At 29.9% G+C, this 20,373-nt stretch overlaps 1 protein-coding gene and 1 pseudogene across 4 annotated transcripts in view; one reads left to right on the top strand and one right to left on the bottom strand.

Moving 5' to 3' along the window:
* Nucleotides 1-20,373, top strand: part of LOC145261356 (sterol regulatory element-binding protein 1-like) — a 103,328-nt gene that overhangs the window by 79,473 nt on the left and 3,482 nt on the right. For 2 of the 4 annotated variants that reach the window (XM_080119784.1, XM_080119779.1), the window contains 8 exons: nucleotides 1,707-1,968; nucleotides 4,603-4,769; nucleotides 7,068-7,230; nucleotides 7,935-8,025; nucleotides 10,027-10,142; nucleotides 12,294-12,423; nucleotides 12,541-12,712; nucleotides 19,389-19,565. In XM_080119784.1, the coding sequence (XP_079975910.1) occupies nucleotides 1,707-1,968; nucleotides 4,603-4,769; nucleotides 7,068-7,230; nucleotides 7,935-8,025; nucleotides 10,027-10,142; nucleotides 12,294-12,423; nucleotides 12,541-12,712; nucleotides 19,389-19,565 (1,278 nt within the window). Of the gene's footprint in view, nucleotides 1-1,706; nucleotides 1,969-4,602; nucleotides 4,770-7,067; nucleotides 7,231-7,934; nucleotides 8,026-10,026; nucleotides 10,143-12,290; nucleotides 12,424-12,540; nucleotides 12,713-19,388; nucleotides 19,566-20,373 lie in introns of all 4 variants that reach the window. The other 2 variants (XM_080119782.1, XM_080119778.1) reach the window with 1 other exon arrangement.
* On the bottom strand, nucleotides 9,100-9,216 carry LOC145283967 (5S ribosomal RNA; annotated as a pseudogene).

Below are 20,373 nucleotides of genomic sequence, written 5' to 3'. Positions count from 1 at the left end.
ATGTTAAGAATGGCTTTCTAAATGTTATTTTAATATGGTTCAATAAGTGCATAAGTACCAATTTTTCTGTTAGCTCAGATGGTAATGAATAAGGCTGCATAACTATGTTTTGGTTTCGATTTTAGCTGGTAGCACCCAAGTCTTTTTTTTATTTTTAAAATCACTACTATATATTGAGTACAATATAATAATCAATAGAATATTGGCTTTATAATAATAAATACTAAAATCTGCATGAATTAAAATATATTTAAGTGTATTTTACGACTGGGCCAAATGGGAAAGAGGCACTAAAATGTAATGGATGCAATATAATAATCATCAGAGAATTGGCTCTATAATAATAATAATAATAATAATAATAATAATAATAAATATGAAATCTGCATAAATTAAAATATCATGTTTAAGCATATTTTAAGACTGGGCAACGCCAGGTGGCCTGCTAGTATTCTATATTTTTCTCTTTTCTTCTTTCTTTGTTCTTTCTTTTATGTTGTCCTTTTTTTTTAAAACTTTCCTTTCTTGTTTCCTCTCCTGTTTCCCTTTTTCTTTTCTTTTTTTTTTTTGTTAGTGTTCAGTCATTAAATCTTGTTTAGGAAGTAATGACACTTTTAAAGCAATTAAAACGGATGATAGCAAATTTAATTAAGATCATTAAGAGCCTCATTTCGCCAAATCCTCAGAAATTAATGCTCTACTGTCTAAACAGGAATTTGTCCATCAACAAATGTTTGATTGATGCCTTGTGGAGTTTCCGAAGTATTTGGCTCAAGTGCTGTCTTGCCACACTGTTGCTAGTATATATTAATATAACTAAAGATCTTGAATACTTTTAATTAAAGGTCTGCTTTATGTAAAATTCTGTAGTATAGATTGACATTATTCAAGTTGCTTTATTTATTAAAAAAATATTTATAGACAACTAAATAGTTGAGCCACTATCTTACATTGAAGGTAATTGTTCTCGGATTGTCTTTGTTCTGAACTAGGAAAATAAATACTTATAGATATTATCACTTGTATTAAGAAAATCAAGTTAAAATAATTTTTCATTATATTTAAAAAAAAAAAAAAACTTCCGTGAGGCTAACTAAATTGCTCTTGAGTTATATTGTGAACCTAAATTAAAGATCAACTTCAAATGCAATACAATTTTTAGCCACAATTTGTTTTCTTTGTATTTAATCATGTTTAATTATTTTGGTACGAGTTACTTTTGATGAGAATAGAATCTGTAGAATGTTCATGGTTTCATTGAATTATTTGGACTACTGTTCTTCCGCAAGAACTCATAACATAATGGATGAAGATCTAGGTAAAATTCAGTTGTGACCTTCTTCTGAGGGGTGGAATTTTTAATCCTCAGTTCAGGTGATATTAAGAATACAATTGCAAATTATTTAAGACTTCTACTTAATCATGGCTGATGGAATGAAAGTATGTTACCCCTGTGGATTAAATAAAGTGTTCCGTTTGGAATTCCATGCAGATTCCCAAGTTTAATAGAAAGATGTCAGAGTTTGACAAGATACACTTGAAGAAGATGAAGTTACATTGACTGAAACATTGTGTGAATAACACTCAAAATGAGAACAATCACAATAAAAAACAACAATAGTCTAAATAATCCAAATTATCAATCTTCATCTCAAAAATGTAAAAACATTCACAGTTTCATTTTATTTATTTATTTTTTCTAATAGGGTGATTATGCAGCAGCTGCTCAGCAATTGCACCTTGGTCTTTTAGCTCTTGGGCGTCCACTCCCAGCATCAAAGCTTGACCTTTTTGCTAGTTTGACTTGGCATTGTTTGCGTCAATTCTTGCATCGTATTTACTTGGGGAAATGGCTTAGCAAAAGGGCTGGAGGACTCTGGTCAAAAGACTTTGATGAATCGGAAGTGAAGGAATCGGCTGTGAATGCAGCCTTAGCCTATCACAAACTGCATCAACTCTATTTGACTGGTAGGTATTTTCACAAAACCTTTTACACTTTTTTTAATAAAGAAACAATTTACATTTTTACTTTAGTTTTTGTCGTCTCGCCATTTGATTATCACACATTTTCCATATTTGGTTTATTATGTGGGTATCACATACTAACCAATGACATAAAGCAAGAAAAATTTACAAGATTTAGATAAAACATTAATTTCTTTACAAAGTAATTTGATATTAGATACTTCCTAAATTTCAATAAACATCTCAAAATCACATTTGGTTTATCTATTTTACATGCTGCCAGGTGTTGAGGAGTACTTTACATAGAGTATTCAACCCAATCAACATCGACAGCTATACTTTTTAGCTTGTTAAAAATGGGCAAAAGTTATAACTGATTAACAAAGAATGAGTGCTTTATGCCCAATTTAATGGTTGCATATGGTTAAGTTGTGCTAATTTTTGCATTAAATACCAATTCCTATTAATCCATATTAATGGTGCATTGCGCGGATACCATAATACTTAGTTTGCTGCACCTTATAACAAATGTCCATTCAAAATTTCAGCAAGATCAACCTAGTAGTTTTCAAGAAAACGTGGAACAGACAGAAATATAATATACATTCAACTGCTCTTCTTCAACAAGTAATAATTCAAAAACTAATTTTTCCACAAAGTAATTTAATATCAGTTGAGTCAAGTTTCAGTGAATAAACATTCTAAAATATTTTACATAATAGATGTTCAGCTCAACCAACCTTGATATCTATATATTATTCAACTTCTCTTCGACAAGTAATAATTTAAATGATTACGTTTCTTACTTCCAATTATAACATTTTTTCCATTTTTTTTGTCTCGAGTTTGAGATTAGATGTTTTGTGGATAACTTTCAATTTTTGTTGTCTGTTGCCATTTTGCTTGTGCCACTCAACAAGTTTAGGTCAGCTAATTCTCTCCTTGTTTTAAGCAACCTACCATGCGGCTTCGGGCCATCAATGTCAATGTGAAACACACTTTAGAGCATTTGTGATGACTGATGTTGGGCAATGTGGTAATACCATTATCCTCAAGTAGTCCTTGGGCCTTGCTAAGCAATGAACCTCCATATTAAAAAAAAAAATATCAGTTGAGATATTGAACATTATGAAAAATTATGCATTATCCCTTTATAGAAATCTTTGAACTGTTTCATTCACTAAAAAGGTACCTTATGAATGTATATTTTGTCCTTAATCTTAATCTCAATTCATTAACATTTTATACATTGATCCACAGTAATCAGCTTTGAGCTAAGCAAATCATCAAATTTATGTTTACATTATAAGAATGAAGAACTAATGATACTTAAACTGTATCTATAGTCTGAAATAATTGAAAATTAAATGTTGAGTTCCCTCATAAGTAAATATTAGTTTGGAAATTTTATTATTTGAGCTCCAATTAGCAGAAATCTCAACATTGTTTTTACCAACTGTAATCTGTATTTTCTTGCTTCCCTAAAGTTAAATATATAATTTTTTTTTTCTTTTTTATTGCATTTGGGCAGTTTAGATGGAACAAAAATAAATTGTCTCAGTCAAGAAGGATTTCTCTTCTTCTGACCAAGGATATAACAGATATTACACCTTAATCACAGGCTGAAAACATGTACAACTTTTATAGTTTAAACTAACAAACATTAAATACTATTAAGTGAAGTTAAATTGAGCAAAATCTATTTTCTATGAATAAAAATTAAATATTGAGGTTTTCGCTGTGATGAATGATATGCTAATGTTTTCAACAATTAATTTGATGAACTTGGTCAAAACTTGATTTTTTACATATCAACAAATATTGTCTTGTAGGAAGGTTATAAATTTCCAAACGATGCATTTTTTTATTGCATCTTTCACTTGTTCTAAACTTGAGGTTAAGGTGGAATATCCAACTTGTATTGCAGTAAAGAAGCTGTTTTAGGTTTTACACTTCTTCTCCCTTTCTTGAAATAAAAAAAAAAAAATGAAACTGCAGCACTTAATGCAGGTTTAACTGGCTTCCTATGAAGGAAGAAGTTCCATGGGAGTATGAAATTCACAAGCTGTCCTCAGTTGCATGTATATCACCTTTAAGGAAGATAACAATGTTAGGTTTTTGCTCCTCTTGCAGGGAGGTGTCGATCTTCCCTTACATACAGCACCTGGTGTTTCCAAATTGGTTATCCATCTGGTATTCTCAAATTGGTCAGCCATTTGATAGTGACAAGGCTCAACATTGCTTAACTTTGGTGATCTAGCGAGAACCGATGTGTCAACATGATTATGCCATGTTTACATAACCTATTATGAACACCTTCAAATATGATCACTTGACTGTTTTAATCCGTTTGCTTCTCTGCTTATATGCTTTGCAACTTCAGATCGTGCTTTGATGCTGTTGTAACCAGAGTATCATAGTCAAGATAATAAGATGAAAATGCGAACAAATATTAAAGTAAGAAAAAAAGATTTACAAAACAAGATAAACAGTAATTTAGCAATTGCTACGTTGAGCTAGCAAGTCCCACGTGATCTCGTTAGTGCACATTCTTTTTGTAGAAAAAAAATACTCTTTTCTCCAGTGCATGTATTGCGTAATATTTGGATTTTTTATTTATTTATTTATTTTTTCCAGGTCATAACAGTGGTACTTCAGCCTATGGCATTAACTTGGCTCTGTGTGCAGTCAACTTGGCTGAGGCAGCAGGAGATGCCTTGGAAGCATCTGTTCAAGCAGAAATATTTGCCACAGCTGCCATGACAATTCACTTGAATGCACCTTTCAAACTGAAAGTCTTTTCTGTGAGTAGATTTAATCTTTACTTATTAGCTGTACCTACTTGGCATTGTCTGGGAGTCTTTATCTTTCAGTTTTGCTTCACTGTTTTTTTTAATTGCATACATACTTCACTTTTTATTTTCAACTCTTAAATTTATGAATAAGAAACGGTTGGAGGTGCCAAATCAGCAAGCAGGCAAATAGAGTTAATGCTTATCATGTGACAAATAAAAGGAAAGGAGAAACTGGTTATGTGTGAGCGAAAGAGTGAATGAAATTTATCCCCTCACAATAAATATCCTGACTAACCCAATAAGTAGCAAAATCCCATCTCTTTGTTGCAGAGATTCCTAAATGATGAAAAGCTTTCTACTCTAATAATTTATTCCTTGAACTGCTAGACTTTGAAATTCCTTCTCCCTTTCCTGCTTCCATGACTGTATTAATGTGCAGAAATTTAAATGTAATGTGAACAGATATCTTTCTGTTCAAATAGTGACCTTGTAGGCATTCATCTGTCGCTAGAAAAAAAAATTCTTCAGAAGAGCATTTAATAATCGTAGATTAAACACTAAATTTTCAGATCATAGAAAAAAATAATTGTAAAATTTTCAGCTGGACTGTTCAGTTTTATATATAAACTAACAGGAAATTATCCAATTGTTTTTCCTACCATCTCTTTCTTACTGTACAAATATTTGTCAGCTATTTATTTTTACATAAATAAAACAAATATTTTCACTTTCTAATCTGTCTATACATTTGTAATAATTTAATTTTAAATTAAGTAATTTACTTAAAATTGTAACAATGAAAAGCATATGCTGTAAAACTGTATGAAAAATGATGAAACGACAATTCTATTTTTGATGGTTTATTCAATTTTTAAACCATTTTGAAACGGGTAAAATTTTAAATTCTGACAATGACATTGTCTGTTTTCTCGGTTTGTGCATTTCCTCTTTGGTGATCAGACAATAACAGGGTTTTATATAGATGTAAAACACAAAATTTCTTAGTATATTCTTGGATCGATTCAGCATGAAATCCCCCCCCCCCTCCACATATACACACTTTATTTTCCCACTGGTTTTTAGCAACAAAAAGTCCTATTCATGAGCATCGTATACATTTTGTCATTTTAAGGTTATTTTCAGATTTCAGTTGATGTAATCTCCGACCTTCTTCAAGAGTATCTTGTCTTACTCGGAGAATCTGCACAGAATTTCAAACAGAACTCTTTATTTAAACTATAGGGTAACATGCTCTCGTCCTATCAACCATGACTGGGTAGCAATCCTAAGTAATTTGCAATTGTATTTTGAACGTTGCTTGCACTGAGGATTGAACCTTCAGCCTTCAAAAGAGTATAACTTACAACTGAATTTTATCAAGTACTATATCCACTATGCCTTGTGGATACTTCTAATTTAAATTTTAGGAGCCTATTTTGTTTCTAGATGTACAATCTTACTACTTATCATTATATATCACTGTTTACTGCTACATTTTTTTCTTTTACTATTTATTACTACTATATATTATCTATTATTTATAATTAATGGTCCACATATTTTGTTAAATTCTATACTAGGTTTGCTTAGAAGTTGGTTGTCAGCCAGCATATGCACTGCTTCTTTGAGTCGTCTTACTATCCACCATTTTCTGTCTATAATTTTTACTGCCTGATAAAGGTTCAAGGTTTCAGCCATGTTGTTCACCAATGTAGTAGACAATTTATCACAGTGCAAAAAACATTTACACATTTTGGTATTTGAGTGTTTCATCATAGATTTATTTTGTTAACATTATTCAATTTAATTTCTGAAATGATATAACTTATTAATAAATTTATTTTATTCAATATGTAATTTTTCAAAATTAGAAGTTGCGAAAATTCGGTTCACAAATCACTTATGCCTCAAAATAATATAACTGTTGTTTTGTTCTGCTGCAGCAAAACATAATAAATGGTTGGGTTATATAAAATTAAAATAAACTTTTTAAAATGGACCTGGATTCTAAAAGTTTATGACTATTGCAAAATAAAACTCCAAATTAAAAAGAAATAGTTATTTTTTTTCATGGTGAGTGATTTCCACTCAAAAATACTGTTAAAATTAAGACTACCATCACCAAATTGTCATTTCTTTTTACATACACATATATATATATATATGACAATTTGGTCATGGTTGTCTTTATTTTAATGTGAAAATATTTACATTTTAATTTTTCTATTTTTTTTTTTTTTTTTTTTTTTTTTTTTTTTTTTTTTTTACGTTTTAAAATGTAAATAAAATATTTAAAATTGTTTTTAGCGTTATTTCTTAATCAAAGTACGTCATGCGTGCTCTAAAAGTGGTGGAAAAGTACCAACAGTAATCCAGTGGTTATGTCATAAAGAAGGTCACCGTTTCTTTGTTGATGGGAAATGGAGCATAAATTTTGATGACAGTATATTCTCCACAATTGGAAGCCCAGGTAAATCACAAAATATCTTTTCTTTTTCTGCAACTTCTCCTCGCTAATTTTTTTTTTTTTTTTTTTTTTTTTTCATTTTGTTTATTATAATTATATTTTTAGTTGGCAATTATTTCATTATCCTGAGATTTTATATAGATAAATCTCAATTTGTAGACAGTCAACAACATGACTGACAGTTTATCACCCTGTATTCTTCAGATCATGATTTGCTGACTGTCTCTGTTCTGTAAATTAAAACCTATGTGTGCTCTAGCACAGTTCTTGAGCACACACTTGTAAGGAGTAAAGCAAAAAAAAAATTAACACAGAAGTAGTATATTGGCTAAGTAGTGCTTAATATTCAAATTTTATTTATTAAATTATTGTGAATCTATATTTCCTTCTATTTATTTTTATACTTTATTCTATTAAATACGTTTTCTTTGATACTAAACAATTGACAACTGTAAAAATGTACACTATATATTCTTTAAATTACAATATCGTTTTGTCGTTACATTGAGTTAAATCTATGTTTGAATATGAAGTGCTGTAAATGGACAATATCTTCTGACAAATTTATTATATACATTTGAATGCATTGGATGATGGAATAAGTAGTCAAACTTAAAAATGGGTTTAATAAAAAATAAAATTATTGCTTAAAATGGATTTTCTTTATGTATATATTTTTATCCCTTTTTTTGTTTCTTTTTTTCCAGTTGATCCTCTTGCTGCTCTAACCAGGGAATTTCGTGAATATCTTTTGGAAAAATCTTTAAATGCTATTTCAAATCCTACAAAAGCTGAGAGGTAAGAATATATAATACTGTATATCGTGTAAAAGATATTAATTTTTATTAAGTCAGATATCTAAATAACGATTCTATCACTCTGTGAGCATTCACTGCACAGACCATGATCGTTTACCTGTTATACTAGTCTGAAGTTGTTTCTCAATTCTAACAATACCAGTCGTAATATCAACTGTAAGGTCTCAGTCACTGTTGCAATATAAGCATTTTCTCTTCAAACAAAAGTATGACTCTAACATAAAACAAATGTTTTATTTTGTTAAAATAATATCCATCAACACTTTCAAATCGAGACAATCGTTTATCCCCATCTTGCTTGGAGAGAGGCATACAAACTTTAATTAATCGGGAGATGTCCAGAAAGCCAACTGATATTTCTTGGTCCATGGTTGGAATATATAGATATTGGGGTCTTTTGTTGTAGATAACTCAGCAGTCCACCTTAAAATAATGACCAGCCTTATCTATAGACATGACAAAACATCTGCCTAGGGGTCTTTTATCTGATTGGACATTACTTTCTTTCAGCAGATCAGAGAGACACTAATCTTTACAAATGGAAAAATCAAATTCTGGATGATCAAACCTAAACCAGACACATTTCCCATTTCTTGGCTGGTTTCTTGTCCCTTGGTTAAAATATCTCTCCCATAGCTAGCCTATTAGTTGCATGCATTGAAAACATGCAACCCATTAAACATGCCACCTGGTGTGCGCGCGCGCACACACACACACACACACACACACACACACACACACACACACACACACACACACACACACACACACACCAGGTTAAAGGTATTCAAGAGTGATAATTAATGAATTTAACAAGATTATTAAGAATGCTCAATAAAAGAAGAGAAAGATATATTTTTATTAAAACAAAACAGACTTCTTCAGTCTTGGACAGACTGGATACCTACGAAGGGTTGCTTGTGCATGAAATTTTTGTGGCATGAGGTGCGCAATCTCCAACCACACCTCTCCTGAGTTGACATCGTTAAATACCAGTGGCAAGTGAAGTGTATGCATAAGACGACTGGAAACAAATGCCGAGATAAGCAGAGAGCACATACAGCACCTAGAATTCCCAAATGGTCACCCACCTGATACTAACCAGGCTTAACGTTGCTTAACTTTGGTGATCTGATGAGAACCGGTGTGTCAACGCGATTGTGCCGTATATATTTTTATTAATAGAAACAAATTTACATGGCCACGATACCGGACATGCTAGTATTTTGGACAAATGGTCAGTTAAAATCAGAAGTCCTTGTCAAATGACCTATAAATGGTTGTTTTCCACAGAAGAAACCAGTCCTGAAAAATAAATTTAAAATACACACACACAATATAATTGGAGTATAATTGTATCAGAATATATTTGCATAATATCAAAGTAGTTAAATTGTGTATTTTACTTTTATATCTAAAGGTTAGTGTTTTTTACACCTGAAATTTGAAGAAAAACATTTTTTAAAGTAAATATGCTTATATTATCACCATTTTATGAAAATGGCAACATAACATGTGATGTACATGTTTTTTAAATTTTTTTTATTAATACACAATATTAAATAGATTTCAACTCCATAATGTTCAGTATGTCATTAAAAAAAAATAATTGCCTTTTAGAACAGTCCGTTCCGAACTCTAATCTTAACATTTACTGGAATCTTATTTTCATTTTTTTTTTTTTTTTTTCTTTTTACTTTAATCTAAAATGTTTTGTATACATTTCACATTTTTGTTTCAGAATTTGTAAATAATTATTTCAAAATTTAATGTTCCAAATCAGAAAATAATTTTCTTTTTTACTAGCTCAGCTTTGAAAATAAATTCCATTCAATTTTTGAAGTTACTATATTATTTATGTTAAATATTAAGAAATATTTTTGTTTCTGTAATTAATAAACAGTTGTACTCAAAATAGTACCTTCTTGGGTTATTTCTGTAAAAGTAAAACTATTGCTAAGTGTACTTATTCTTTTCTTAGGAGCAGCCACATCAGTGAGGTGACTCAGTACACCCAATTGTTGACAGATTGTTCTTGTTTGCAATCAAAAGATCCAACAAGTTTGACTCAAGAACCTGTCAAACAATCAGTTCAAGGTAAACAATCTTGTTTGTTCACTTTGCTGCCTTTTTTTTTCTTTTTTTTTTTTTCTGCTGTATTTAAAAAAAAAGTTTTTGAATTTTATTGTTCACTAGCGGGGGGGGGGGATAACCCGGTGTGGCCCGGATGTTTGTAGGTGTGTGTGTTGGCCAGGTATTTGGGGGTGTAAAAGGAAAAAAAAAAGTTTTAGTAGAAAAGTAGGCTTGAACCCCGAACCTTTGACGTGGAGATAGAAACGAAATGGAAAAAAACCCTGGGACCTAGCCATTTCGGCCACGGGAGAAGAGGAATGAAAAATCCCTTAATTTAACGTTTATAAAATGAAATTAACAGGTACGAGAACCTTAAGTCGCGTGATGTTTGACCTTGAAACATGACGTGGCTGCAAGCCAGTTTTTGCTTGTTTTATACTGAAAAGTGAAAGATAGACGGGACGCTCCAAAAATCTGGAAAAAATAACGCATGAAAGTCGGGCAAATTAAATAGACAGGCGACCCCCATTCGTAACTCATATATATTATCATTTAGATGTGATATAAAAACATACATACATACATTTTCGCTTTTATATATATAGATGATGTTAAAGATAACTAGACCACCCATGACTAATTGGGTCAGTATCATATTTATGTTACTACAATTGTAAAACAAATCTGGGTTCTTGTCCAAAAATTTTCTCTATAAAAAATCTGTATGCTGTATGAACCCATGATGAAACGAAAATATCATATTCCAAAAATCACAAATTAAGTAATTTTATTTTATATAAGCAAAATATATTTTTAAACGATTAATGGGAATTTATAGGCATTACAACATTATTTCCCTTTGTGGTGTTTTTTTTTTTTTTCGAAATAGCAAGCAAGACAGTCATCTCTTGGTTATTCATAAACATTTTTCTTTATAAAAATAAAACTACTGGATCAATTTACTTTATTTTTGGAATATTTTCATTTCATCACAGGTAAATATAGCATACAGATTTTTCTTTATTTTTGTTTTTTAATATTGGGGAAATTCTTGACAATAACCTAAATCTGTTATACTAAATATGAATTGGTCAAAGCTTGTTTCTGTAAAGCTTTTTTCCCATAAATTTTAATAATACAAAATACATGCTAAAGTATACATTAGCTCTATGATTCAGTCATATCGTTTAAAAAGAATTGCTTGATTTGTTCTAATTAGCTTAATTTATAAATAATCGAACAAGTTCTTTATCTTTCTCCCTCCTCTTCTTTGTTGATTCAACCACATTAATATTTTTGGATACCTCTGTGAGCATTTAGAAGATGAGTGCTATCTCAGAATTTTAATAATTTATTTTCCGTCCGTTGTTTGTTTTGTATTTCTTTCATACAACAGAGCTGTGTTTAATAATTCACGTTTTCTATTAATCAAGGTGCACAAATGATTCATAATACTTTTGCTTTTAACCTCTGATTCTATTCAGAACTTCTTTTGTAATTGACATTTTAAAGACGATGAAATCACTAAGTTTATTTGTGCCTTATATTAATACATAAATGATCGCCACAATGATTATTTCATGACCTTATGAAATTCACAAATGGTGAATTTTGAAGACTAAGTATTTCTGGTTTAATGCAAAGGTCAAATATTATCATGCTTCTAAACCAAAGAAAAACATGAATTTTCTGATGAATCACTTTAATACGGTAAATGTTTTGCTGCCAATGAAATAGTTTTCAATCAAAATCATTACAATCGCTAAAAAAACATGTTTATTTAGACTGATTAAAAATTAAAGAGCACTTAAAACATTTTCCACAGATTTTTTATGCCATTCTTTGCAAGACATTTTTTTTTTCAATATTTTCAATTTTATGGGATCGAAATATTAGTATATTTTATTTAATTATGGTCTTAGTATTTAAGTTTTTAAATTTATGAATGAAAAATAATTAGATCAACTTTAAATTCTCTGACAATTGTCTAGGGGAAACATATCCAGCTTCTTCTATACTGGGAATGAAAATGGAGTTCTTTGTATCTCTGCAATTGTTTTAAATATAGTCAACTATATCAGCAAGTAAAGTATATTTAACAGTTTTGAAAAAGAAAACGACATATTAGATTTTGTGATAGTTTAATTGCATCTGTTATTAAATTTCTTTCAGAAGTTGATGAAGTTGCTCGTTGGTGGTCTTCTCTTGTCAACGTGGCTATTTACTGGATGATGGGAGATTATGAAAATGCTGAGAGACATTATTATCTCTTGGATGTCTTTCCAAAAAAACTTATTGATTCCAGGTAAATACATTGACACGAATTCTCTTTCTTTGCAAATTTTTTTTTTTTTTTTTTTTTTTTTTTTTTTTAACCAATTTTATTTTCATCTTGCAAGTGTAAAATTTATTCTTGTTTCAGTGATCCACTACCAAAAGCCACTTTCTTTGCCTACAAAGCCCGTCGTAATTTCCTGTCACATACACCAGGAAGTTCTCTTTCATCTTTATTACGGCAATGTGATCGTGCAGGTCGTCTTCTTCGTGAAAGCCTAAAGTTTTCTCGTACTTACGACAGAACAGAAATACTTAGAGTAAGTAGTTTTGATTCATTTTCAAATTGTTGTGCCTTTCACATTTCAGTTATTTTGAATTTTTCTATCTTTTTTTTTATGTTCAAAATATTCGTTTTAAGTAAAGTTTTAAAGTGGGATTTTTTTTTTTTTTTTTTTTTACACGGTGGTCACCACTTATCAAGGCCCGGAAGCCACTCAGGTTAGGTTGACATTGGTACTAGTTTTAGGATGATATGAAAATGTGCTGTTTAGTAACAAATCTGGGATAAATTCAAGTAAATGAAAAATCCGATTTTGGGGTATTGAATCAGTATCAGAATCAGAAAAATTTGTGCCTATTTTCCAATGTCAAAAAACGGTTCTTTTTATTACTTTTATTTGTTTTCATTTAAAACTTAATTTTTCATGGCTCGTGTTAATGATAAAATAATAAATATTTATTGATTTTTAAACTACCAGTAAAACTAAAATCTATAGATATCCTCACACACACATCAACAAGTATATTTTTAAATTTGCGAAATATATGCTCTCATCTTTTTTCTATACCCCTCCCCCAACCCTCTATATTTAGAAATTTAAAAAGAATCGGCTCAAATTCAAAAAGTAAATAATAAAAAAAGAAATGCTAAAGTTAAAAAAGGAAATCAAAAAGAAAGGAAGAAAATATGTGACTGCAGACTAAGTTAGCATTTATGTATTTGTATTTAGATTTAAAATCTAGTATATATGGAGGAAATTATGAAATAGCTATTTGGCAAAAAAAAAAAAAATTTTAAGTTCCTGATGACACTGGCGGCTGTGGAACTAGATATCAGCATAACAGTGATATTATCTCTGACTTTCTGTGTGAGAAGTTGCTTATCCAGCAAAGAAAATGTGCTATATTTAGTAACAAATCTGGGATAAATTCAAATAATTTTCAATTTATAAGAAATAGCTTACCAAATTATATTGAAGATTACATGTTCTAAAGAACATGAGATGAGAAACTACGGACCACCTTGCACTATTTACCCTATGCCACAAACTTAAAACTACATAAGCTCTATGACAGCTCTTTATATAAATAGCCAATAATACAACCATATTTATTAATATCTGTATAAACAGAAATTTACTATTTGAGTTTAATCAAACTAGGATCATCAGTTGAAACTTTGCTTGACAATTCATGTTTAGTGAAATTGGGTGTGAGAATTCTGCTTATTAATTTTTATTAGCTCTATAGATTTTTGTGTATTGAGCACTTTTTAATAGATATTTTTTATATCTATTATATTTTTATTTCATTTTTTTTTTCAGCTGGCTTTCTAATTTTTTTATAAATAACATTGATCCTAACAATATTGTCATTCTCTAAAAATGCACATGTCACTAAAATTGTAGTAGTCATTTATATTTTCAAAATTAGTTGAAGGTTTAAAAAAAGAAACTGCTTAAATTGGCATAACATAAGTTCTCTAATTTGCCTGCAATGATTTTTTTTTATATATAAATGTAAATTTATATAAAATAATAAACCAAAAGTCATAACATGGCAGCTGAATTTTTATCTGAATGTTTCAATCATGTGATATTTATCATTGATCAAGTACATTGACAAGGAAAGATTATGTTGAAAAGGAAAAGATTTTCTTTACGGTTCTCACATACTTATTGATGTATGTGTACGTTTAATTAGAAATGGATGAATTCTATCTTTACTGTTTTCTTTATGAATGGAAATATGTTTACATATCTTGTTGCAAGTCAGCTGTAATTTTTTCAAATACGCCATGATTTTTTTTGCTCCTTCTCTTTTGGTTCTTTGTCGCATCCGATGCAGTGCCTGATATTGATGAATTTATAACATTCTCTTTTGACTGTGTCTGTTTTGCATTGTTAGTTGCATTGCATTGGCTTTAGATTATGCAATGCATACGCAGTGTAATCAGGGACAGTTACTATCATCTTTCTCAGCAGATTCGCAGATGGACAACATCTCTAGTATTCTGTTTTTCATTCATCATCTTTTGTGTTATATATATAATCAAGTTGGACAGATTTTATAAGTTGTACTTAAATAGCATTTTGACAAATTCAATTTTGATTATGACTTGACAACTTTCATTTGTTGTTGTTTTACCATGTTATTGGCAATATAATGGCACACTTTGCTACAATTTATTTCAAAAGATGCTTATTCTGGCTAGGAATATTGTTACACTGGAGGCATATGATGTTTATGTACTAAAATGTCAGCTGCTTACGAACATAAACACATTTCTGTTTGACTTTATATAGATAGATTTTTTATGAAAGTTTTCTTAAACTATAAACATTTGTAAAAAAATAAATAAATAAATAAAACTACTTTTACATTACAGATAAAAAAATTTTTTATTTTGATTTAGTTTTATAGTACTTTGCATTTATTTTAAGACAAAAATTAGTGAAACAGAATGGTAGGTTCCAAAAACCAACTTCAAAAGCACCAGCTGCTGACAAATTTAATAAGCAGACATTTCTCTTCAACTGTAAAGATCTTTAATCATCAAAAATTTTCATGATTTCTTAAGAGACTTCTACATTATGAATAGTATGAATAAAATTTCCTTTAAAAAAAAATAAAATGATGCTGATTACTATGTTCATTTTCTTATTACTAATTCTTACATTACAGATAAACAACAAAACATGTTGGTAAATGTTTTGGGATATATTGCAGAAAATGATTAAGAGAATAATTGAGCTGCAAATAAGTCAGATAAGCATGGATGAATTACAATTAGAGTTTAAATTTAGACAAAGTACAATTGGTGCTATATTTATCGTGAGACAAGTTTTCTAATATTTCTTATAAATTGCATTGATTTTAACAATATTGTCAGTCTCTAAAAATGCACATGTCACTAAAATTGTAATAGTCATTTATACTTTCAAAATTAGTTGAAGGGTTTTAAAAAATTATTAGAAAACTTTAATAAGAAAAAAAGAAGAACCTGTGTTTTGCATTTGTGGAGCTGGAAAAAGCTTTTGAAAGAGTGCCAAGAGAGTTTATCTGGTGGGCTTTGCATAAACTAGGGATAAACGAGTGGTTGATGAAAGTTGTTCAATAATGTACAAAAATGCTCAATTGTATTAGAATTAACAGCACATTTAATGATAGCTTTAATGTTAAAGCAGGAGTATGGCAGGATTCTGTACTGAGTCTGTTGCTTTTCATTTGTGTCTCTGAAGAATTGTCCAGAGAGTTTCATATGGGTTATCTAAAAAAGATGCTGTATACTAATAGTATTTGTTTTTAATACAATGCAAGACTAAAGTTAGACTTGTATGAATGCTATGAAAAGTAATGGTCTGAGAGTGAATGTTACCAAGTGATGATCAGTGGATGTAGTGTTAGAATACTCCCCAAAAGAGAAAAAATCTCCTGTGCAATTTATCAAAAGGAAGTTTGATGCAATTCAATCTTTTATGGTACTTGTAAGCACAAGAAATGCAGTGGAATTACTGGTTGGCTGAGAGAGGATAACCAATTGTGCATGAAGTTTAAGTCAATGAAGATGGATGAGAACTGAGATGTGGACAAAATATATTTACATGGCAAAGCTGTTGAATTTGTCAAAGTTTTATGTTGGTGATACCATTTGAGTACAGGGTGGAGTAGGTGCTGTTTGTAAGAGTTAGGAGTGGATGAAATAAGTTCAAAGAACTTTTCCCATTACTCACCAGCAAAGTACTACTGTGGTCAACTGAAGGAAGAGTTTATCAGGCATGTGTATGCATTGTGAATAATGGGAGTTGAGGACATGCATTGCATGGAGGGGCGTAATATGACAATGAAACAAATGTGTAATGTGAGTCTTAAAGAAGGGCTTAGTTCTGATGAGCTCAAAATAAATCTGCACAGTATAGGGAAATATGTGCAGAACAACAGACTTTGATGGTATGACCATGTTAAAAGAATGGATGAGAGTTCTTAAATTAGTAGATTTAGAACGATTGAGGTGGCTGTATCAGTTTACAGAGGAAGGCCAAGTAAAACATAGAAAGTAATGAAAATTGACTTGAGAGATAGACCTGATGAATTAAAGTCATCCAATCTGTCACCATGTAAAATGGATGTTAAATTAAACATGATGATGTAGTTCGTGTAAGTTTATAAATTGAATATGATGAGGTAGTTTCTGCTTGTAAGTTTTAATTTTTTTCTTAGTTTGAAAACTGATTAATAATGTAAAATTGAATAATATATACAAATGGGGAAGAGAAGATTATCATTTCAGTTTCAGTGATTATTATTTTTTTTTTTTTTTATTTATTTTTTTTTTTTAAAGAAATTAGACACAAATTAGACACAGACTATGGTTTTAAAGTGAATTTTTTAATAAACACAAAATGAAGAAAACATGCCTGGGGAAGATAGGTTACCAAATTACACATAAATGTGGATTTCTGAAATTCTAATTTTTTTCTTTTCTTTTTTGTTATCATTTAACATAAAAAACAAAAATAAAAATAGTTATGAATTTTTACAGGACCATTTTTTAATTTTTACTTTAAACTTTTTTCTTACATTTTTCTTTTTTCTCCCAATTTTTACTATTTATTGTTGCCTTTTCATGTTAACTGTGCCATACACAAATGCTTAAATATCTACAGTGACTATGCCTTACTGTTTGTATATCTAGCAGAAGCTGACAGTCAATTCTCAAGTTATTGTTAAACTTATAGTTTTGTGGTCATCACAAGATAAATACATATTTTCTTTTTGAAGTAGTTTTTATTTTATTTTTTTACTATTTAATTGGATTTCGATTTATTGATAAACAATTCAACCATTTTAATCTTTGGTTAATAGTTGAAAAAAAAAAGAATTTTTGAAGCTCTGAAATTTGAAAGAAAATTAAGTATCTAAACTGTCAAAAAAGAGTCTTTTCTGGATTATAAAAATCTTAGCAAATCCTCATGTATTAAAAAAAAATGAAAGTTTAACATTAAAACAGCAACAATTTTCTTCTGTTAACATACATTTCAATGGATTACTAGAAATAAGTTTTAAAATATTTATGGGAGGTACAATAAAATGTTTATTTTATATTTTGTATTTTTTATTACAGATTTTTAGTGTCAATATGAGCTACAATCTAAAATTTCTGAGATTTTTACAAAAATGTTTTATTTGCAGAGGATTGTTACCTTTCCCCACTTCCCCAATGTGTTCATTAAGCATCATCTTTGAAGGATTTCTACCATCCCAAAATGGTGATACCTTTCATTCTCTACTTATTTGACTGTTACATTTTAAAGAGGAAGAAATCCAGAAAATAAGCAGTCTGATCAATAGTATAGTTGTGGAGAGAAAGTCATGCTTTCAGTTCGGCATAACCGAGGTCAGACAGTCAATGTTTTGATTTTCCTGTTCTCCAAAATAACTATATATATATATATATATATATATATATATTACTGATTATCCTTTTTGTGACAGTAGTTTTATTGTATTGTGAAAATTTGACACTATAATCATTCAAATAAATACTTGTACAAAATCCGATACACTCTTCGACTATCTGTGCAGGTGACTAGTTCTACTACTGGTGAGTTGTAGTTAAAATCTACAAAATTCAGTGTCACTTATGACTTCAAGCGTTGCATCAATGAGAATTTTGCACTAATTTTTGAATAAATTGACACTGTTATACTCCGAACAGTTTGGCTGGTTATAGTTAAGATTGTCTGCTCTTTTTAACTTCCGGTTTCTGCTGTACATTTGGATGAAGAATTAGACTTTCTCAAGTGGACAAGAAAGCCATTCTTAACTGTGGAAAGGAGGAGGCATTTTCACATTGTTTAAGGAGAAGATAAATAATCAGAAAGGAACTTATCTTGCTTATCACCCACATTCTGTCTGCAGAGCAAAAACAAGAAATAAAAAATAAAAAAAGCAGCCAATCTTGACAATAACCATTTGACAAAAGAAACTGCATTTGATAAGACAAAAGTGCTTATCGTGAAATAATTCAGAAACTTTGCATCTTTTATCAAATTGATGCAACCTGTTACAAATACATGTCAACTACACAAAACACCCCAAACTCTCATTTATAATTGTATGCATGTGAGTGGAACACATATATTGTAGAATATAGACTTAATATAACCCTTTTTAGATATAAAACGATCATAAACAGATTAGCATATCAATAAACTAAGTCAATCAAGCGATCATTTATTAGTTGTTTCTTATATTCTGATGCCATTCTTAAGAATGATAATTGAAAGTACATTTTACGAAACAATTTGCTAAGATGAACCAACTTTTATTAGTGTGTTTAAATGTTGTACTCAAGATTTTTAGAAATGAGTTTGCCAGCCATGTTTAATTTTATGACTCCTTAAACATGAAGAGCTGCTCTTAAACATTGTTTTGTTGTTGCTGATTTTGATACAGCATTTAATGTGACTTTTGGGGACTGATCAAGTTATTGATCAGCTCTCAAATTTCCAAATTGTGTGAAAAATGCTCACAAATATTTGCGTAAACTTGGCTCAAATAGTCCAGCTTACAATCCATTTTCTGCTGTTTGATTTTGGCCATCTCCTGCTTCGTTTGTTTACCATAGTTTTTAAAAATTTATTTTTATAAGTAATTTGCTTTCTGAATGCTTTGGAATCGGCTAAATTATGTTTACGATTGTTATGGCAGGGCATCCAGCTGCCAACGTGTGACCTCTTGCTAAGAACTAGAAGGGAAGTGTGGCAACTACGTCAAAGCCAAGACTCAAACTATACCAAGCCATCACCAACTGAACTCATTGCTTTCCAGCAGGATTTGGCATGTCTTCGTCACATTGCTGCTAATGTGAAATTAGCTTTGAAGAAGGTGAGTGTCAAAGAGAAAATTTGATTATTAAAATATTAGGATCATCATATAGTCAAAATAAAATTCAAATTGACATATTAGAAATTTAGGAAAGCTAAAAACGATATATTTTTTTCTTTTAAAATATCATTTACTTTAAAGAAATGATTAATGAAAAGTATGTTTTTTATACAATTTATTTGTCGTTTTGTAAAAGCCTAAAGAAAATTAGTTGCATGACTAAAATTAAAACCTTAAGAATTTTGTCTTTTCGAAGATTTTAACATTCCAAATTATGTATGTATGTTCAAATTTGTTGAATCCCAACAATGTTTAAGGAGATACACACACAGCCAGTACTATCTATCTCTGCACAATTAGATTTGAGATTCAACCTTCTAGATATAGAGTTTATTAGGGATGGTTTCCATAACCTTTTCAAGATCCCTTTTAAATTATTTTTAACAGTAGCATTTTTACATTTCAGAATTTTTTAAATAAAGATTGATAATCTGTATTATTTCGGTTACTGTTCTCATATTTTGGATGTTATTCTAACAATGTTTTGGCTGATGTTAACCTCCACTCATTATCTTGTAAAACTCAAGGTGAATCTCTATAAAATTTCAAATGAAATCCTTTATTTAATCCACAGGTATAACCTGCTCTTGTTCTGTCAACAGTGACAGGGTAAAATGCTTAATATAATTTCTAATTATTTTTAGTATTGTTCACACAGAATTGAATCTTCAACCTCCAGAAGACAGACTTCAAATTGATTATTACTGTGCACCAAGTTAAAAATGAAAGAAAGAAAAGTAGCTATTCA

Source organism: Euprymna scolopes, chromosome 1, assembly GCF_053919585.1.
Source record: "Euprymna scolopes isolate OS-2025 chromosome 1, ASM5391958v1, whole genome shotgun sequence".
NCBI classification, from domain to species: domain Eukaryota; kingdom Metazoa; phylum Mollusca; class Cephalopoda; order Sepiida; family Sepiolidae; genus Euprymna; species Euprymna scolopes.
This window is presented reverse-complemented; position numbering and strand designations above follow the sequence as displayed.